The sequence below is a fragment of the Strix aluco genome, chromosome 11, assembly GCF_031877795.1.
Source record: "Strix aluco isolate bStrAlu1 chromosome 11, bStrAlu1.hap1, whole genome shotgun sequence".
Classification (NCBI taxonomy): domain Eukaryota; kingdom Metazoa; phylum Chordata; class Aves; order Strigiformes; family Strigidae; genus Strix; species Strix aluco.
In genome coordinates this window covers 359,359-381,828 of record NC_133941.1, presented here as the reverse complement: position 1 = coordinate 381,828, position 22,470 = coordinate 359,359, and the positions used below count along the sequence as shown (strand labels likewise).

Here is a 22,470-nt window from a genome sequence, read left to right as displayed (position 1 = left end):
AGTCCATATCTGTTCATAGTGAATTTAGATTGCTAAGAAAGTTCTTTTATACTACATTCCTCTTTACCAAACAATTTCTATCCGTGGATAGAGACTCCCACTGATGACCCTATACCCACAAAAATACAAGGTCAGCGGCATAAAGAAAAAAGGAAATGATCTGTCAGCACTGTGTAACAAACAGAGCTGAAGAGCAGCCCCCTTGGAGTCTCTGCGCGGGGCGGGTGACCCGGAGGAAGCTGAGGCAGCACCGCTGGGAGCAGCATCGCCCACACCCGTGACCAGGGGCAGCACGGGCGATGCTGCCAGCACGGCACTACACCCACCCGCCGTAAGTTGGACAGGCTAGCAGGAACCTCTGCAGCTCACCTCAACCTCCTCTGGCAGAGCAGAACCTTTCGAAGACAGGGTATGCATTTCGACTTAGAAAAACTTCCTCAAATACAGTTCAATTTAACTCCATTATTTTCCTTGCATAAACCCAGCTAAAACATCTGGACAAAGCCAAGCTGGGTAAAAGCTGGATACAGTTTTGTACTATCACTCCAAGAGCGAGGGAATTCCCCCGCTAAGCACAGCAGCAACAGCACTTCTTCAGGGTTTGGGTGACGGTAATTGCAGGCCCTCCAAGGATTTCCAAACTGTACAAGATGGAGAGTGGTTTGCAGCAAAATGCTTGGAAAACACTCTGGATACTTGGGGCGGGGGGGGGGGGGCAGGAAGAAAAAAAAAGGCGGGGGGGAACAAAATGAACAATCTGAGTTTGGCCTGGGGAAGATATTTGTTGAAACCAATCCAAAAAAACCCATCAAGTATTTTGCTTTTAAGTCTTAACAGTAAAGGTGCAATATTTATGGCTCAAATTTTTAACAGTTACAGACATTTAAGTTGGCAAACTAACACGGAATCCAAGCAGTATCCCACAAATACTAAATACTGATTTGGTGTATAAGAAGTAACACCTGAAGACAAGTCTGTGCAAAACTTTCTGAGATTCCTGATACAAACGGGTTATCAAATGCAAACATTTCATAAATTAATATATGGTTAAGTGCTCATACAGCTCTCCCCACAACTGTATTTCCAAATTTGACAGCCGTTATGTAAATAAGAGAAAGGCATTAACCCCGTTCATAGAAGGAAGACAGAGACAGGGAGAGCTTAAAGGATTTGACCAAAGCCACACAGTGCAAATAGCCATGTTGGCCGGGGACACCAGCTATCTGAGGCTAAACCTGGATCACAAAGCCGTATTTTTCCTTCCTGCATGAAGTCCTACATTTCCTTTGCTCAAGTTTTATGCACACTGATGGTAGTATTTTCCAGTTTGTAGCTCTCAAATCTGCACAGTCACATTCTCTTTGAAGTCCCCACCATCAAATATGGTTAGGAACTGGAATTTTGACCTTGCAGCTGCGTAACACAGGAACACTATTCAACAATGTCCTGTTTCACCCAAGAAGTGAATCCACCCCAGGAGCAGGTGCTCCAGGCCCTACACAGTTTGCCAACTTTGAAGTCTTAAGTCAGCAACCATAAAAGAATCAAAATTTCTGCACAAGAAATATTAATAATGTACTGCTTTATTTTATGTAGCCTGGCAGTCACTGCATTTTGGCTGATAAATACGTTAGCAAAATTCTATGTCTTTGCTATCATTTCCCTCCAGTGGATGACAGAGTGCTTTATAACACATTTGCTACCCCTCCCTCCCACCCCCCAAAGACTCAGACACAAAGGGACTTCCCAATCCCATTCTAATGGGCAGCGAGGAGACAAGGAGATGAAGTTCTCATCCTACATCCAGACCTAGATAAGGACAATCCATTCTGATTGTTCCTTTGCACAGCTACACTTTTTATTTTCGTAAATACAGACCAAGCTCTCATTTCTTCCTTCAGTTCATCATACTGTAGAAGTTGTGCACCTTTTACAATTAAAACAGAGACATTAAGAAGCTGTCAAGGCTTGACAATTGTTTAAGGTAGGCTTGACACCACCAGAGCTAATTCAGTGCAAGACACAATTGTGTCAGACAACACAAAAATGGGGAGAGAGCTATAAAAAGAAACGGGGAACAGTTCTCCTATAGTAAAAAATCAGTGCAAACATTTTTCCGAATCGCTCTGCCTGCCTTGATAAAGAATTAAAATGGAGTTATCCAGAGGAGTTCATTTAAAGCTATTTTGGCTCCCCCCTATAAACATTCCTTAGATACAAAGTTTGTTACTAACTAGATCAAGTCTCTTTTGAGGGGAAGATTCAACTCCGCAGTGCCTATGGAGACTTTTACCGCTTGCAGGCACAGCTCTTGACGTGGAACAAGTAAATGCTTAAAAGATACAAGTTTCACTTTTCACACCCCCTAAAAACGGCCACATCAGTTTCTTTAACATGAGAAGATCCTCAGAAAAATCACGAATAAGTAAGAAAGATACCAACTTACTGCAAAGCAATTGCTTCTCCCAAGACAGCCTGTAAGATGTGAGTTCTGACCTATTTTAAATGCTGAAAACAGCATTTTCAAATTTTGATGAATGCCTTTTAAAACCTTTACAATCACACACTGGGGGGGGGCGGGGGGGGGGGAGACCTGGAGACCTTAAATGTAAAGTGAAAATTAAGCTTGCCATCCAAGTGTCCAATACCAGGGCAGTTCCTAGGTCCAGAGCCAAGTCTGCTGGCCAGGAAGGGTCAGAGGCAGGAGCAGGGCCGTGCCGCAGCCTGCACAAGAGCTCTCACCTGTAGTGCACAACGCACACTCGCTTTTATTCACGGACTGATTTTTGCTAAACGTTTTTCAAACTACATGCATTGGATTGATTCAGCGACAAAACTGCAATGCTATACGGATTCTCTTCTCAAAAGCAGCTTCTTGAAATACATTAGAACACCCGTAATTACTAAACAGCAAAACCTGTTCCCAGCAACTCCTTTGTTCTTCAACAGCGCGTTAGCAGCCAGCGCTGCGGAGCACTTCAAAGAGGAGAAGCTCTCCTCTCTCCTCCCGGTTTTGCAGGTGCGTCGCTGGGACAATTCCCATTCCCGATACAAAAGCCGCTCTAGCCGGCGTGCAGCGCGTTAAACCGCCGCGGCCAACCATCGCGCACACCGACTGTTAGTCCCGGTCCCCCTCTCCACGCACCCCCCCGCCAGTCCCCAGATTAAAGAGAGCCCGGCGGCGCCCCAACCCCCCCCCGGGCGATGGCAGCGCTCGCGGAGCCCGCCCCAGCCCCAGCTGGCAGCCGAGCCCCTTTGTGTCTGCGGGAGGCGAGAACAAAAGAGCGAGCTGCCTCCTCCTCCCCCGGGCGAGCGGAGGCTCCGCCGACGCCCGAGGCGGCGGGACCCACCTTGGAGAGCTGCCTGCGGAGGCTGAAGCGCTGCACCATGGTCTGCCCCGGCCCCGGCGGCACCGCACCCCCGGCGGGCACGGCCGGGCCGCCCCGCGGCGTCAGGCTCCTCCGTGCCCGGGGGCGCCCCGGGGCGGGGCGGGGGGCGGGCACCAGCACCCCCGCCTCGGCCCGGCCCCGCCGCTCCCGGAGCGGCAGCCGGGAGGGCCCGGCCGAACGCTGCCCCCGCCCCCACAGACAGAGCCCGCGGGCAGCGACCGGCGGCCGAGCACGGCCCCGGCGAGGGGCTCCCGGCGGCGAGGGGCTCCCGGCGGCGAGGGGCTCCCGGCGGCGAGGGGCTCCCGGCGGCGAGGGGCGGCCCGGCCCGGCCCACCGCGCCCGCCCTGCCCGCCGCTCCCGGGGCCAGCCCGCCCGGCTGGGCGAGGCTGGGCCCCGGCCGGGGAGTGGGACGGCCAAGGCGGCCGGAGGGGCGATGCCAGGGGTGCCCCGGTACCGCGGTGAGGGGGTACCTCAGTCTCGGTGCTTCTTCCAGCAGCACGGCCTCTCCCTCCTCGGGACAGACTCCCCCGGACACCCCCAGGCAGGCTGGGAGGGGGCACTGGGGGTGCCCCAACCTGGGGGGCAGAGTCCTGGGGCAGCGGTTCCCTGCACCTGCTCTGGAACAGAAACATCACCCGGCGCCATGGCCAGAACAAACGCGGCCCTGCCCCGCGTCCGCAGGGCCCGGCGTGGCTCGGGGCCGGGGTGCGCAGAGCCAGGGGTGTGTCAGAGAAGGTTCAAAGGAAAATGTCCCTGACTGGGCCAGGCAGCGCTCCAGGCACAGCACCTGAGGTTTACTTCGATGGGAACCAGCACAGAACTAGGAAATACTTGAAGAAAATATTTATCCCTTCCTACCACCAATGTAACAAAGATCTATGGTGAAAGAGTTAGGTACACTTTAATTTCTTTCAGTATCTTGGTAAGAGTGGCTTTTGAATCCTTAAATTGTTCTTTCTCCCCTTACAGTACACGTGAGTGACGGACACGGCCCCATCTCCATGCAGAAAAGGGGATTACAGGGCTGCATTAGTTCGCTACAGTATCTGCAGCAGTGCCCCAAGGGTTTTCCAGACACCAGCAGCAAGGACATGAGCATTTCCCGTTTGTGCCGTTCAGAGGTCTGGATCCCAATGAACTGGCTCAGGCATCTGCCAGGATGTTCATAAAAGGAGGAGGGAAACCAAAAACCCCAAAACCAATGAGGAACTCAAAAATCTCTGGACATAAGTCATCTTCTCACATAGTCCTGTCTCAGCATCTTTATTTTGGATTTAGGATTTTAATTCCAAGCCCTTTTGTAATTGCCTCCGGCCTGCAATTTTGCTCTTCTTTCTATTCCTCTAACTTAAAACCATTGCATCCTCCTGCTCTGGGTGTCAAAATATCCCTCATGACCCTCCCACACAGAGTTCTCGCCTCACCTGGAGCCTCTCTGGAATGCACTCATGGCAGGAGCTTTCCCACCACAATCCACTGAAGCAGTAAGGGAATACTTAAAACATCAAGTACATCTGAACAAAAAATAATGATACTTTGAGGAGCTATAAAACCCTATAGAACAGAAGCCAACAGGAATGCTTTCTTACTTTTTATATACAGTAAATAAATAAATGAATGTAAGACATTTAAAGACATATCCTGCATTCCCCTCTTACAGAAAATAAAAAAAATGGCCTACAAGCCATTGCACACACATAATACCTGGATTTAAGTGCAATTCAGAGAGTCAGACACCTGAAAACTGATGGAGATTTTCTACAATTCTGTTCAGAAGAAGTGGGGAGGCTGGTTTCAAAGTGTCATCCTGAATTCAACAAGCAAGAAACTTTGCAAATGCCAACTGTTTGAGAATTCCAGTAAAACGTCACTTTCAGCTCCGTAATTCTGAAATGCCCCTACTAGCCCCCTTTTATGGACAGAAAAACAGGCAACTTCAGGGGAAGGCCTGAATTCAGCTCCATGGCCTGTGCTGGGAGGATCTACCTCCCAAGGTGTGGGCACGCAGTTCGTTGCTGGAATGACTGCAGACACTGCAAAGGGGTGAGGCGTTCACCCACACGGACGGACCATCACTTCAATATGACAGATGATGCAACTGTGCAGCCAGCGATAGAAAACAGCAACAGAAATGAGGTGGTGAGCCCACCTGAGATGGTTACACACACACCTGCGTAGTTTTATAGCATGTGACTTGAGCAAAGACATACTGAGCTTCCAGACTCTGTGTCTGTGTTGAAGTAGCATACTAGAACAGAGTTTAGAGTTTACATCACCAGATCCTATCCAAAGTACCCTTCTGTAAAATTTGCCCCCCAGAATATCTTTTTCAGCCTCCTGTGTGGAGAAGGGCTGCTGCAATGCACACAACAAAGGTTTCAGAGGAAGACAGTCTTCCGTTCAGTCACCATGTTGAAAAGTTACAGAACTTTTATAAAAATGATCACACACCATGCAAAAGCCTTCAACTGGCAGACAGGCTTCAGAAATACTAGGCACAACTCCTATAGCACTTTTCTTTGTCTTAAATTTTTGTTAACACTAGCAGAATTCATCGACTGACTTGCAGGTGTATTTGTTCTGCAAGCAGACGGTCATCACGGCTCTCAGTCCCGTTCATCTTTACACGCAGGGTCCCACAGCGAGTTTGCGTTTCACAGCTAAGGCGATTCAGCTCTGGCGAACACCCTGTCCGCTGAGTTCTGCCAGACGGGGAAGACAAGAGGTGTAAAAAGTTGCAGTGGAGTTGTTAAATGGTGAAACTAGTCTAGTCCTGGACACTGTAGGAAAAAATGACATTTCTAAGCAGCGTGGTCACCCTTCCAACTGCCAGTTCTTCTCACTGACACTGCTGGTGCCTTCCAGCACAAAGGGACACCGAGCACTACGGCATCTCAGCAGCTGGGACAGCCCTTCCTCTGTCCAAAGGCAAAGCACGTCTGCTTTATTTTCAGTACCACGCGTCTGCTGCTGCAATGTGGTGAGCTGTCTTCTGTACAGGGATGAGAGAAACAACACATGCTTCCTTAGTCTTTTGTTTTTGCAATGTTTGACAGTCCTTAATGACAAAAAGCCTAAAAAATCCATTGTCTGTACTAAAACACTACCGATAGAGGCCAGACTTTTGTAGAGGATGCAAAAAACATTATGCCTTCCTTTTTGCCCAGTACTCACAATACTGGCCACAGACACTGTGCAGTTGCTTTAGTACTAGATTGACTTTTTAACATGATGGATAAAGACTTCAATTACAGTTTTTCAAAAGCAATTATTCAGAATGGAATTAAAAAGGAACCACACCTCAGTGAATTTGAAATGCTATTCAGAAATTCCTTTCATGTTGGAGACAAAGTTATAGACATGCTTTGCCCATAGTATGTAGACAAATATTTTTCCCTACAGAAAACACAGGAATTCATTCATATGAATATTGAAACTTTTCCTCTACTCGATTGCTTCTACATTCTTTTTTCTGTGTCGCAGTTTTAAAATGATATAAATTACTCCTCCCTGTATATATGTTATTTGACTCAGGACATCCAAAGAAGATACGTTAACAGTATGGGTGATGTTGTTGGCTGGCAGAGATTAAGCTAACCACCTGCCACGAAAGATTTCGTATTCCAAGTCTAATTAAACAAAAGCTTACTGTTCAAACAGCATTCAGCTCCAATCATCTACAACAGCAGCGGTTATTCAGTGCCAGCTACACAGCCTGATTTACTAGTAAAACTTAAACCTTAAATAGGCTGTCATTACACAAATCAGAAGAACATGGAATTAGATCAAAAAGTCTGCTTGGGATGGAGCAGTACTCACAACTGACTGTTACTACTCAACCCACAAAGCGCTTTCTGCACCACCACCTGAACGCTCTGCGAACACAGTGCTGACCTGTAACTGCAGTACTGCTCTGCCCTGACTACATCTATAATCCATACTTTGCAAACCAATACGTTTTCATGCTCAGCCACAAGAAAGCTACTTTAATAAGTGCATGGGTATTTTTAGCCTGAAAAAGGCAAATAAAATCAATGCATCACGCAGTGATTTGCTGTGTTTCCTTTCACATGTTGGGTACAACCTGAAACTTTCAAGCAGCGGGAAACTTAAAAGGATTTGATATTGCAAGCAAAAAAATAAAATTGGAAAAAAAATTACAACCACATCACTGTTGCAGACTCAGTCCGCATGATACAGACTCAGCCTAACGAGAGCCTGAGCACCCATGATGCAAATGGCCACGCATTTGACCAGGGTATCACACATGCTGCACGCAGCTAGGACCCGATGGCATCTACCTCTGCGTCACATGCTGCAGTGAACGCCCCACTGTAGTGTTCTTGTACAGAAAAGCAATGGAGTTTTCCGGGCATATAGTGGAAAACTACAAAAGGCACTGGATGACTATCACCAGCCAAGTGACTTGACCTGTATGCTCCCAGCAGGACAGGGAGACTGCTCATCCGGGCGAAAGCAGCACACAGCGTCCTCAGCGGTGCCTCGCACTTCACTCTCAGCAGGCGTCTGGACTGACAGAGAAGGTGAACGGGTGAGACCTGAACCCAGCCGTATGTCAGACTCAAGACTGAAGATGTATCCTACACTGCAAAGTAGGTTCCAGCTGCTTCAGAACAGCTGCTGAAGTCAGGGAATGTCTGGTTTGATGCTGAACACCTCCAAAACTACACACTTTTGTTTCCTTCCTGCTAATTTATCCGTCCACTATTAAATGACTGGGGGCCCACATACCTGAATAACGTTTGTCTGCACCCTCAGCATTCGCTCTGAGAACTTATACATCGCATACAATTCTTACAACTCAACTCAAACAGACATGGAATTGCAAAACGTACCCAAAAGGGAGGGCTCCTTTTTGCATTACATTTAAATGGCTATAGCATTGTCCTTTCAGTATCTGGACTTCACTACACAGGAAAGTGTTTTCTGAGTAACTCTAGTCTATGAGCAAAACTGCTGGAATCAGGAAAAGCTCCCAACTCCCGGGGCCAGAGCATGTCCCAGCTGAGTTCCAACTCCAGATGGGGCCAGGCTGAATTATCCAGCACACTCCTCAGACCTTGGTTTCAATGGGAGGGAAGAGGAAGCCATGGCACAATGGCCAGAAGGTCCCACAGCACGCTGCGGCATGCACCCAGCTGTCACAAGTCAGTTGTGCACTGACCCCGTACAAAGTTACCCTCGACGGTATGTACTGGGAAAGGACACTTCGCTTCCATGCATGGTTGCATGGTCCTGTAAAAAAATGAAGGTGACTTAGGCCCGAATATTTGTCTTGTTAAGGGAAAATGTTCTTATCCTATTTTTAAAGTCATTAAATGACTTGGAGGCTGGAGATGGAGGAGACATTTGCTGTTGTGCCGTGAAGGGTTATGAGAAGGGTCAGTGCGGTTCTCTAAATAGAACTTGATGGGAAACTTACAAAAAGATTAAACAGAGGTGTTTGTTTTATAACTGCCATCCAAAAGTAACCTCTACAGATGCATACCTCAGCACTGAAAACCTCAGCTGTGATATGAGAGCATTATCTGGTAGCATTCTGCCCTGTCAGTGGTAGCTCAGAGGTTTCAAAATGCAGAAACGTGTTCTGTACAGAGGAAGAATTTCCTGCCAGAACTTGGACTCCTTTTCAAAATGCTCACTTTGCTTGAAAATACACAGACAGTACATTACCCAGTTACTAGGCCTTGGTTTTATAACGACCACGTAAAGCCAACAGCAAAGGAAACCGATGGGACTGAGACACTAGAAAACCTCCTTGTGCTGGCAGAGCACATACCAGATGCTCAGGGGATTCTGCATCCAGCAGCTGCACCGGTCTGCTCTCTGAACTGGGTCAGTACGACTTGTTCTGCAGTGTGACTATTCAGAAGCCTTGTGCACACCATTCAATTCCTACTGCAGGAAATCTGTACCATCTCAAGCAGCCTCTGTGTCTGGAGAGCTGCCACACTCACTGCCGCGGAGACCACCAGGCTTGTCAGCATTCCCGCGATGACATCCGCCCGGGACTGAAAATAGCTCCTCCCAGGAACTCCTTCATCATCTCCTGATCTTTTTTGTGTGTTCCAAGGGACACCTAGGATTTCTGTACTTCTTTGGGAACCCAATGGCCAGCCAGACGGCTTGTGAGGGCAGTGCAGTCAAACAGTCCATAATGCAGTGTGGGAGACAACTTCCTTCCACCACCACGTCAGAGCAAAATGTGAGACGAAGGGCAGCCAGGGATGGCTGGTCCATCCGGCCATTTCACCTGCTGCACCCGACCTTCCCCATTTCCACGCTGCCTGACAGCAGACACGGGCGGCTCTGGTAACACCCTCCCACCCCCAGGGCTCAGTGCAGAACTCCCCGGTCCCCTGCCCAACACGGACACACAGTGCCTCGGCTGGGCCAGGGACACCCGGGTCCCTCCTCCTCACCAGGCCGCACGGCTCAGAGCCTGGGCGAGGCCCAGATAGAGATAAGGGAAAGGAGCCAGCTGGCTGGAACCTAATCCACAGCAGACTGAGATGGAACTGGCAGATTAGCAGAACTGATGAGAGCAACATTCTCCTTTGCCTCTGTAGCCGAGGCCTCACACTCAGCATTTCTAAACTGATTTTTATGATCTGTGTAGTCAATTAATGACTCCTACTCTTACGTAGACACACACACATCTTTTTTCCTTAGTCCCCTTTCACTGGGCTACTATAACTCTTTTTTACCTTCCTACAGCAATTCATTCCTGTGTTAATAGATTAATTGGTGAATTCTTCTCTCTCTATTCAGCAACATAAAACACTTTAACCATTCAGAATATTCTCTCATCATGCTAACACTTCCAAAGCTGCCTATAATATATAATACTTCTAAAGTCACAGACTAAAGAAGTAATGTGAAAGTTTGGACATACCTAACTTCTGAGGAGATATTCTAAACAGCTTACTGCATCAGAATTCCTAGGGGCAGTGGCATTAAATTATATACAGATGTATAAGTATACATAAATGTGTAATATATAGACAGTCAATTACATCTGAATACTTAGCAAATACTGATAAGTAGTGAAGTAACAGAAAGCTTTCTATATGCAAACTGGTATAAAATGTGGTTATAAACCACAAACAGTATGCTGTATAAATTAAAGGGAAGGAAGGATGGAAAAAAAATCAGGAAATATTTTATATTTATGCTATGTGTACAGACACTTCAGCATCACTTACCAACATAATACATGAGACTTCCACTATTTTAATCTATTTCCACCCAAGGTATTGTCTTTATGGTTTTAAAACTTCAAGAAGCCTCCTGAAGAAACCAAAATTTTCTCCCTGACACTTCTTTTTAATAAATTGGGAGGGGTTGTTACAATCAACTGCTGAGTTTACTGCTGAAACAGTAAATTTTTAGTAGCAGCACTTCTGCGTTAAACAAAGACAATGCAATTAAGGTTTGTGCAAGTGGGTGTGCTCTCTTCTCCTAGTTTACACAAGTCCAAAATGCTTGCAGTAGAATTTAGGGCCTTAGCACGAGCTTTGCCAACAAGTCTAGCCAAAAGGAGCGCAGAAGCAAGCATGTGCTGTGTAATCAACCCTAGTAAGAGACAAAGGCAGGGACCCTGACTGCGGCACGGCCCAACCCGAGCGGGAGGTTCCACGCAGTGCTCTGGTTCAGAATTGCCCCGCCGAACCTCGGCAGTTCTGGGAGCTTGTCCCCACAGGGGCAAGGCTTGCAACCAGGCGAATGGCACATCCCACAGGCCACGGGGCTACAAGAGAAACTGCTGCCAGCTAACACTTCGCAGCCACATTGCCTGTGTGTGAACCCATCCGCATGCTGTGAAGCACAGCCACCTCCGCAGTGAAATGCCTCCGTTGCTTTGTACAGGCCAAAAACTTCATTTGCTCCTCTCGTGATAGAAACACCACAAGCGGAACTTAGGTAAGGAGAATGTAAAAAAAAAAAGACCTTGGCCAGGTCAGCATCATGAACACTTCTGATTGTTGGCAAAAAACATGTGACTTTTCATTACAAGGAGCAGTCAAGACAATCTTACCCAGCAACCATTTAGCAATTTGAGATTTTTTTAAAATTATAAAACCAGAAAGACTTCAGTCAGATTGAGAAAACACACTAAAGTGACCAAATGCTGAGACACTCAAGGGATCAAAATGCTGCTTCTGTATATGGAGTTGGCACGTTCCGATCCTTTCAGAGGGCTCTGACCAGGCTCTGTGCAGGGCTGTGCCGTACACTGGCTCTTCCCAATGGCCACACAATGCCCAACAGTCTCCCGCACACATCGGCACCTCTGTCTGTGTGTGCACTGACAGATTTTTTTCTTAAAAAAAGCTTTGGTTACAATTTTTAGCAGTTAAACAAACCTGCTCAGGCACATACACCAGTTATCAATCATAATACTATTTCTTGAAAAGACCAGTCTCCCCGACTCAGCGGCTGGATCAAGTCTGATGCAGTGCCAGAAGCAACCCCCCTTTCATGGAGAGCTTTGTCCCCGGCCTTCCCAGGGCTAACGCACAGCCCTCTGCAGCCCGCGGCCATTCAGAGCACGGCACTGGCGTTCCCCAGGTGGGAAGGGCTGTCCAGACTGCCACGGCCACCCATCCTTCCCTCGCACCCCTCTTGGCTGTCCTGCTGCTCAGCAGTCACCTCCTCCTCCCGCGGAGGACATTGAGCAGAACAGCCCATGGGTAAACGCACGCACCCGAGCGACGGGGCCCCGCAGTGCTCCCCCACAGCTCGACCCCCCTGTCCGCAGGCTGGCAAGAGGCCGGCGGCACACACACCCCCGGCTGTGGCCACCGCCGTCCTGTTTGTAACGTCCGAACCATTTCAGGGGGGACGTTACTATGACCTTGGAGATAAGTCTAAAAAAGTAATGCAGCAGTGTTGGAAAGTCACAGATGCATTCCATGAAAACACCAGCTTATCATATACAATTATTATTTCTACACAGTCCCTCTCCCAAACCCTAAGCCTGTTCTCCAAAGCAGGAAAACTACTTACCACATGCAGGATGGAGAAAATTCAGATTTCAGTAAAAGCCACCAGATTTTATTTTCAAATTTAAAATGAACTTGGCCTAATCAACTAGAACCCCTGCCCGATATATTTTCATGAGAACACACAATTAGAATAATTTTTAGTACAAAATATCTTGTAACTACTTTTTAAAAAAAATGCTAAGCAAGAACGGAATTTTTTAATACCCCTCTCATTGAGATCTACAGCGTTTTACTTATACATCAAACTCACAGTTTTTAGCAGGTTTTAAAAATTTTTTTTAGCATTATATAACAGGTGACCAGAAATGTGTATATATATGAAAGTCAAATCAATACTTTATAGATCTAAATGAATAGATAGATGTCTTACTGATAACCTCGTACAGAAGGACCTGTTGGAATAACCAACAGTAGAGAAATTTTCTTACTGCAGAAACTTTGGAACAAAAATTTCATGTATTCAAGCATACACATTCTCAGGATCAATGCTTTCAGATTATTTTATATATATTTCAAAATAAAATGAAATATTTTTAAAGGTACCTATACATTCTAAATTCGTTACTATCAGCCTACAGTTCTCTGCATACGACAGGGTTTAAGTTGCTTTAGGAAAACAAAGTTAGATTCAAGAAACATGTTTAAATATTTTTCTTCTAGGTTAAACTACTTTCATAATCACTTGCATTTTCCAGAAAACATTTGACTGCACTGTTGTGTTAAGATAATTCTCTCTCAACCAGGGCAGGGACGATAAGCGTTATCTCCAAAAGCCAATTTAGGAGCTCCAAGCACTCAATTTTCAGGACTCAAGTGACCCGTTTCTGTCTCCCTTTCCAGAAAACTCACAGCTCCCTCTGTTGACTGAAGTGCCGCTGCCATGAAAACGCTCAGCACAGAACCAGGGGCACCTTGCGAAGGCTCCCCCCTGGCTCGGTTTGGCGCTGCGGGGTGACAGGGACACCCGGCCCGCGCCCAGGGGAAAAGGGGCACCGAGGCGCCGGCAGCGACCCCTCACCAGCACCCCGCCGAACCGCCCAGAGCCTTCTCCTAGAAAGCCCTCACGTTTAAGGATCACCAAAAGCACTCTCCTACGTAAAAGATGTCATCCCCATCTAAGAAAAATCTCAAACAGCAACACAGAAATAACCAAGTTCACAAATAAAGCTGATGATTGAGCAGAAAACAGAAGCCTACCTCCCTGAACCCCAGTGGCTCAGCTTTCAGGCCAAGGGGGCAGCTGCTCCGTTAGCGTCTGTGCTTCACTCAGAGCACCAAATGCTGCAAATTCAGGCTGCCTCATCCACTTTATTTTTATTATATTGATTTTATTTTATTACTTTGGGTAAGACTCATCTGTCCTGCACACGTTCAATGCTGGCAGAAAGTGGGACATGTACATAGCACTGCTTAGATATATTTTTTAAAACTGGAAGTAAAAATTACTTCAAGTTAAAAGAAGAAGTTTTACCAGGGACCATATTTCTGTTCCTGGCTAGCACCAGTTTGCTGCCTGACTATGGCAACTTTCTGCTTCTCATCAGTAAAGTTGTGGCCTTCCCATCTTTGTAAAATATTTGAACATAACGCAGCAAATCCTCCCTCCTCCCTGCACACCGTGGGACCAAGAGATTAGATTAGCTCTTGTATTCAGGATCTCTGGCTGCAAACTGAACAGGCATATAAACACCAACAGCCACAAGCCCTACGTGCTGTGAGCGCCCTGGCAGAAATGTTACGATACCACTGATACCTCTTCTCCCCACCACCCACGTTTTCATTTGAAAAACAGCAAATGGAGGTATAAGGGCTATTGCAAAGAAAACAGCAAAGTTTTATTATTTTAACATTCATTTCCAACTAAGTTATGGTTAGAATTACCACAGAACAGCAGTTTCAGGAAGCTTCAGAAAGCACTCATGACAACTCTGCAAAAATGATTATAAATACGATATGAACCCTTCCACAGTCAATCCTACAATTAGATATGACTTAAACTAAATGTTTTTGAGTTGCCATGGAATTTGATATTAGCATAATAACTATCATATACAATGTTGGTACAGTGAACAACAGGCAAACAAAGCATTATCTTTAACTTCAGTGACATCACCAGCGTTAAAAGATAATGTGGATAAAATTGGTTCAGCACATTTCCTAATTGCTCATATCACCATTTTATTGAAATTGACTCCCGTCCTAAGGGAGATTTGGGGATGATCTTGCATGGTATTCTAATCTGGAAGACATGAACCTGTCAAAAATATTGGTTCCACAGCTCCAGCAGCTCTGCTACCAGTTATAGCACATACGTGTCTCCACAGCTAGCTTTATCATGACTGAACGATGTCAGCAAGAGATGTAGGGCTGAGTCTTAACAGCACTGCCTACAGAAGTTTAAGTTTGCAGCTTTGTAACTGAGGAACCAAGTAACCAGCCATTTGTGGAGAAAAGAGGTAACCACAAATAGCATACTCTCAGCTAAAAAACACAGTATTGCATTACAGGTATTGATTGTATTGTATGTACAATGTACTACATTGTACTGAAGATGCACAATGCCTATTAAGTCACTCTATCTACTTTCTAGGCAGTGTGGATTGTTCACCTACATTTTATTTTCTATTGTTTCATTCCATTTCATGTTATGATGTCAGAAAATATCCTCTTAATTCCACATCTGCTGCTATCCACTGATGCTCCCTTGACCATAATGAATGATTCTTCCCATTCTACAGCATTTACTATTATTCACTAATACATAATTACTGCAGCAGAAAGTTTTGGAAAGTGTCAGGTAATCTTATCATAAACAGTGTCTCCCTGTTACTCTGGAAGACAAAGTAGCTTGGGCAGAAAAAGGTCTTCACCATGCCAAATCTAACCCATGAAGTCTGCGGGCTTGCCAAGGGCTTTCCACATACAGCACTGCATTCTTGAGCTTTGATGTCATTTTAGTCCCTACCAGCAAAACAACCATTACCCGTAGAGTAAAAACCAGTAACTTGAGATAAGATCAGGTATTCAGAGTAAGGACATAATCCTCAAATGACCAAATCTCACACTTGCTCAAGAAAATATCAGCGAGCTTATTATGGAAGGTTAACTTACTGCCAGTCACAAGGACTTGTTCTGACTCAAAAAACCCCACCAAACTATATTAAAATATACATATTTACCTAAATCTATAATTACAGTGCCGCTACATTTCTGGATGTATGAACGTCCTTTGTAGAGGGCACTTTTCCTTATTTTTATGCCCTGACCTGTCAAGAGCAAGGAACTTCCCTGATACCTGTGGATGCAGACGGAAGGAAAGTCTCCCTGACCCAAGAGTGTCTGTGAGCCTCTGGAAAAAGAACTGTGCAGAAGAATCACGCCTACAGTTTTCAGCTGAAAAAAATTATCTTTCTGAAATCAGACACAGAGAAAAGTACTGCAAGTTGAAAATGAGAAAAAAGAAAAACAGTTGGATTGGAAAACTTCCCAGTTAAAAGCATGCTCAGCAGAAAATTCACAAAAAACAGGTTAGGAATCTTTACAACTCTTCGATGATCTACTGTTCTCCTCCATGGAACTGAATTGTGAAAGAGAAAAAAAATGAAGAAAACTAGAAATAACTGTCACTTTCCAAAATTAACAACAATCATAGATAACATTCATACACTTGTAGATGGATTAACATATTTCTAGAATTTTTGGTTCCTCTGAGATGAAGTTTAGATTGTATGATAACCCAAGGAATAATACATTATCTGGGAGTGGAGCAAGTTATGCATTGGAGCAACAGTAAATATTACAGAGGTCTTATTAACCTTTATTTTCTTAACATAAGCAGTATTCAGATAATAGTTAAACAAAGTAACAGTGAGCTTTAGAGCTCCCACAGCCACTGTGTACCCTGTAACACAGCACTGCCATCTCTAGTAACATGCTGCAGGCTTCATGCTCAGTTCACGTTGCCTCAGGACCCAGGCTTGCTCTGTCAGAACATTTCCTGGCCTGCCTGCAGCTTTATTTCATTCGGTTTAGCTGTGACAGGGATCTCCCCGACTGACCAGGTGTCTATGGCTCATCTGCGTCACTTGTGTTTATCATGGTGGGGTACAACCAAACCATGGCTTTATACAGACAGCAGTCGCAAGCAGTTTTTCTACATGGAACAAGACACTTACAGCTCCACAGCACTGATGTAGCATACGGAAACACAACAGGAGAAGCTGCAACAAGTGGAGATGCAGGATGTGACCCAGAGGAGTGCAGGCACGGGTCAACAAGAGACGGGGCACAGACCTGGCACTGCAAACCTCACCCCTACAAACAACTCGCCAAGGGTCAGTTAAAGAAATGTAGATGTGGGGCTCAGAACACCGTTGGGGGTGGGGGGGGAAGAGGGAACAAAGAAACAGTATGTGACATAGAGAAAAGGCACCATGCAGAGTAAACTTAGATGCAGAACAATAAAGAAAGAGAAAGGTCTAAACATGTGTTTGCAAACACATTAAAAAATACCCCAAGCACATCCTAGGGTGAGGAAGAAGCCATCAACCTGAACACGGAATCCTTCCCAGTAAAGGACTCCAGAGGCTGACAACCCGCTGTAACAGGCACACCCTCCACCCTCACCAGGACAGAGGAGCAGCGGAGGGGTGAGCGTAACCTGAAGAAAGGGGTTATAAACTAAGAGGTGTGTGTATAATGATTTTAACAGCATTATTATATTTTTAATTTTTCTGTAACAATTTGATCTAGACTAATAATGATTAGACCCTTAAGATTTCAATTATGCTAAAATTAAATTCTTGGCTCTCCTTACATACAGTGTACCACCTCTTTGCCAATAAACAAGACTTTGAGCCCAAGGCCACCCTTGGGCTTCACAAAGGTTACTGTTACCAGCCAGGGAAAGGCAGCGCCTGGCACAGCATGGTCTTTCAGAGCAATTAAGCAACTGAAGATTAATTTCTGAGCTTGTGAAACAATCCTCAGCCTACTCCTGAGCTATCTCCATCTGCAATTAAGCCATTACAGTGACCTGCTAGTATCTTATCTTGTTGCAAGATGCAAACAATGCAACCCTATCCCCCTATGAAGCATCGACATGGGGTTGCGCTCTGCGGCTGGGGGAGGAGAGCAGCAGCCGCCGTGTCACAGCACTGGTTCCGCTGACACGCAGCACACAGCTCTCCATTCCCATCTGCAGGAAGCCCGGATCTGTAGCTCCAGGTGCCTGCAGCACCACTTTTAAGAAAGAGAATGAACTACTGTTGTCCTGAAACGTTCCTCATACACCAATCCATCCAGGCTCTCACACACCTCACTCTCAGGATACAGGTAACTCCTACTTCACCCTCCCAAATGAGTAAAAGCTCTCCCTTCACAGTAACCCTGCGAGATTAGTGCTGTTTTAACATGACTCGACTGCAGGTACTGAACACAAAACAATATATGTAATTTCCAGAAGGGCTTCTGACTAGCCTGACCTATTTATATCACAAATATTATTTTCAATATAAAAACAGCCCTTTACAGTCAAAGCTACAAAATGTTTTACTCAGGATCAGAGTTGTTATGAAAAAATTGCAAAAATGGTTACCACCTCCATAAGTTGAATGGGAAAGCAAAAATTACAGCATGATGTTAAGAAGACTGCCTGTTCTTCTGGAAAATGGGTTAAAGCCTAAGCAATCTTTTATAGATCTAAACCATACTGTTTATAGCCACAACAGACTTTCCACACAAGTTTTAACATTATAAAAAAACCTCCACCTTTTGTCTTTTCACAGGTGGTTGTCCCAGGTGTGTTGCATGGTGTTTAGGACAAAAGGATTTGTGAAAAATGTTTCTGGCAAATAAATTACTCCTTTAAATTACTGTTTGCAGTTGGAGGGAAACTGTTCATTCTTCCACAACTCTGCTACACATACTGAAAGGGTGGCACAGTCGAATACGCCACCGTGTTTACGTTAATATGTAGTTTGTAGACCAGTGTGACTACCTGAAGAGTCATTAAAAGCAACTATGAAAAGCAAGCTTACTGTTAGTAGGTTTTTGATACTCATGGGGTCAACATCATCACTGGAAAATACTGAGGAGTCTGCAAACTAAAGACTGGAAACTGTTATTCCAGAAGCATGTAGTCATTTTTCAAAACGTGGACAGTAACAGAATACAGATTTGTTAACCACAATCCAAAGATATTTGAAATATTTATGAAAACTGATCATCAAAATTGAAGAGTCCGAGGACACAGAAGTCCCACCAGGACAGCAGCAGTGAAGTGAAGCGAGTGGTGCCTTGCAGAGCTGCCCTATGGAGATCTCGCTGCAGGACAGCAAGTCCCTTTTCCTGTCACTCCTGTAACCCTGAGGTAAGCAAATGGCAACCTAGAAATGTTTGAGCCTATGGAGGCAAAAAGCTGTAAATGCACCAACCAATTTGGTACTAAATTAATTCCGGTTGGTCTGCCTTCTCAGCGATACCACCAGGTGTCAGCCAAGGGCTTCCACCAAACACCCCCCAACAAAGTGCTGCACAGAAACCCTGAATGAACGCACTGACCTCACCAGCACCTTCCTGTAACCCAGAGCTCGGCAGGTCAGTCCCGATGACAGCAAACCATCTAGGGATCCCAGGGGTAAAGAACCCAAGGTGCTGCACATTTGTGATGCTTTCTACTTCAGTAAGATTGACCTTGTATTTCTTCTGTGAAACCCTAACCACGTCAAAAGGCTTCATTACTCTAGTGTGGAAGTCTATACAAATGCCAGTCCTTCTAGCAGAACTGGATAGGTAGTTTAACTCTTCTTTCAATTAAAGAGAGTGTGATTTTCTCCATTTTCCCGTTCCATTATTTTAACACTCTTAATGGTTTTGATTTTTTGAGGTAATCCTGACTTTATACCTCCCATATCCCCTGTTATATTTTTGATCACCTACTGCCTGCCACACTTCTGCTCCACACACTGCTCATCTCGTGTAAAGAAAATGACAGGTTGAAGTGTCTGTATTATCTAGATAATAGCATGCCAGTAACGTTTCAAATGTCAAACAGGAGGATATAACAACTCACCAAGGTGGGGGGGACAGGGAGGCGCTCCTACCCTGTCCTGAAGGGTCACTACACTGCACCTTCTGCAAGTGGCCACTCAAAACTGCAGGCATAGTTATCGCCTGAAAGTGCCTGAAGCATTTTTATTTCTACTAAAATTATGGTAAGACTTCAGGGTAACACTTGCCTTTATTGTTGATTGCTCATGCCCCCGCATTCTCCTGCCAGCAGGGAAGAAGCGGGGCATCATTCGGAACTCCCTGCCTCTTTACAAAAGCAAACATCAGCCCTCAGGTAACCTCCACCAGAACTAACTTCAGAGGCACCGGGTGCAATGCAGTGGTTGGGCACTGGTATTATTCGTGGCACCAATAAAAGTTCACGCAGACACAATTTCTCACCAAAGTACCACTACTTTTCTATTTCTGGAACCCGAATATTGTTGTTTGTCCATGTCTTCACACACAACTCATTACCCCACAAAGAGCTCTGAAAGTACGGTGTACCAAAACGAGACCCATGCAGGCTCAATCATATTCAAACCTGATTTCTCAGCTCAGTGGGCTGCCTCTACAAGAAAAGATTTATGCAAAAATAGTTAAATTTAGACTGCTTGAAATGTAAGACCAAGTGAAGTATCTCAGTAAGACTTTAATTATTACATTATTTTCCATGCTATGACAATCTCATTTCTCAGTTTCTATACAAAGCCTGACAACATGCCGCAGAATTATTACACATGCAAATGTATGTAAATTAGGTGTGAGAACAAATCCAGTCTGTGGTTTTGGGATGACATTTTGCCCTTCTACTTCAACAACAAATTGAAAGAACAGAGAACGGAACAATACTGTGAACTAAAAATATTTTGTGTGCAGGGGATTATTAAGAATTTACTCTCCCTTATGCCACAAAGTACTCAATGTCCTTAATTCCCACTGGGAACAGAGGATCTCAGCACCACACAGAATGAGGCTCATTATTTTGGAGGACCATACAAACACGAGTTAACGCTTACAACATCAACCTATTTACAAGCAAAGTTAAAGTAGTACCACAGTTCTCCACGTTTACCTGAAAGGGACTATCCCACCCCTTGATAAACTGACAGCTGCCCCAGGCTTAACCCTGTTCTTCACAATAACTAGAGCTGTAAAGACACAGAAGAGATTTTATTATGCTTTTGCTTGTATGGCAACAGAACCTCTTCGAAATTACATCAGCAGAGTAAGCAGGTAGCTCTTGTTGTCTTTGTAAGCAGCAGTGACAACGTGCTAAATGCTTCAGTCCGACCAGTTCACCCACGGCAGTGGCTCCCTCGCTGAGTCCCAACCTTGTTCGATGGGCTTTGCAGAACAAACAAGAAATAAAGGCTCTTGTCTCCAAGAGCCTTTGCAGCATCCACACATAAAACATGGTGAGGGGAAGACGACAAAAACAACGAAACAGAAAACCCTCTTGGGTTAACAATATAATATTTTGAGGAGATTAACCTCCAAAGCTTCCTGGCAGTGTGTTTGGTGTGCGGGATGTAACAGGGTTATAAGCACAAAAAGGGGAGTGTAGGTGTATCTAATGAGGAGACAGCAGAAGACTGACCCTGTCACATGAAATAAGCAGGCTGGAGAAAGAGGAAGCTCCTGGAAAAGGAAGAATGAAGCCTAATGAGAAATCTATGGCACACCAGACTCTGGATCAGGAGTGAAGGAGCATGGTAGCCGATAAGGGCTTTCAGAAATTTAAACAAAGACAAAACAGAGATGATACTGGAAAAATATCAGTACCCTATCTGTTTAGCCTCTCTCTGGTGAGAGATTGCACACAGCACTTGCACATTAGGCAGGCACAAGAAACTTCTTCCCCTCAAGGGGACTCAGACGAGCAGGCTGGAGAACACAGGTTCCAAGATCTGCTTCAGGTCTTTCCTGGTCTGAGGGGTCCTGGCCTTTCACTGCTGCCCCATGCCATGTGGCCTGAGTTTCTAAGTATATGAGGAAATTCAATTACAAGATTTTTTCACTTTTGCCACTTACCTCATCAACATGGCCGTGCTGATAAAGATAAGGGTTTTTTTTCCTTTTCCGAACTGTATCTCAGATACTGCACCTAGTGTTAAAAAGCAAGTGTAACAGTTTCCAGCAGGACCAACTGAGCAAGCAAACAAACCACAAACGTTAATTAAGCTCAGAACAGCATTTACGTAGGCAGAGTTAAGCATAAACTTAAATCACTGAACAGCCTCACCTCGCACAGAAGGATGAAGCTCAGGGCTTGACTTTGCAAAAAACGGAAGATACGGAAATAGTCTGGATGTGTTTAACAGGTCTTAAGCTTCAGTAGTAAACTCCAGGCAGAAGCACATGGGCTCCTGCTCATCCACGCTTCACAAATGCATTTGCAACAGGTAAAGTTCCTGCCGTTCCAGTAAGCAGCACTGACAATTTCACAGCAGCCCGCAGAGGCTTTTACAAGCCTCATACAATAAAAATATAACTGAATGCTAATTTCTCAGCAATCCAAGTCTGCTGACCTCCTACATCGACATGTAGCAAAATCTTCTGCAGTCACAGGCACATCTTAGACTTAACAGCCCCAGACACCATGCAGCATTATGTGGTAACTACAGGATGCTGCCTTACTGAACAGAACACACTGCCACTAATTTCAACGTACCATAGTGCAACAACAAATCATTAAAAGAGAACAAAATGTCTGTTGCTTTTTCTAAATGACAGAAAACTGAACTCTGGGAGAAAATAAAGAAAGAAGGGAAAGCAGAGCAGGAGTTTCTGCTACAAGAGCAGTACCAACCGCAGCGGTAGCGAAGAACGGCTGGGCAGTGGGGGAGCGAGGCCCTCGAAGCAGCCTTGTACACCAAGTATCTGATGAGGGCAGAAGAGCTCCATAACAGATGGCAGGCATCTACTGCAGGCAAAAACAGGCTGCATCACAACAGTGGCAGGTACCAGCAGATCAAATGATGACACAAGACATGAATCAG

General features: G+C 45.3%; 1 protein-coding gene and 1 long non-coding RNA gene across 7 annotated transcripts in view; both read right to left on the bottom strand.

Moving 5' to 3' along the window:
* Window positions 1-22,470, bottom strand: part of TMCC1 (transmembrane and coiled-coil domain family 1) — a 120,914-nt gene that overhangs the window by 65,295 nt on the left and 33,149 nt on the right. Inside the window, exon 1 of one of the 6 annotated variants that reach the window (XM_074836533.1) lies at window positions 3,351-3,468. The exons of 3 other annotated variants lie outside the window; for them this stretch is intronic. In XM_074836533.1, coding sequence (XP_074692634.1) covers window positions 3,351-3,389 — 39 coding nt within the window. In that variant the 5' untranslated portion in view covers window positions 3,390-3,468. Of the gene's footprint in view, window positions 1-3,350; window positions 3,469-22,470 lie in introns of those variants that run through there. 2 more of the 6 variants (XM_074836527.1, XM_074836529.1) reach the window with 2 other exon arrangements.
* Window positions 5,804-12,955, bottom strand: LOC141928396 (uncharacterized). The gene is made up of 2 exons (XR_012624747.1): window positions 12,420-12,955; window positions 5,804-6,381 (listed from the first exon to the last, which is right to left on the bottom strand). It is a non-coding gene; the product is annotated as an uncharacterized LOC141928396 (long non-coding RNA).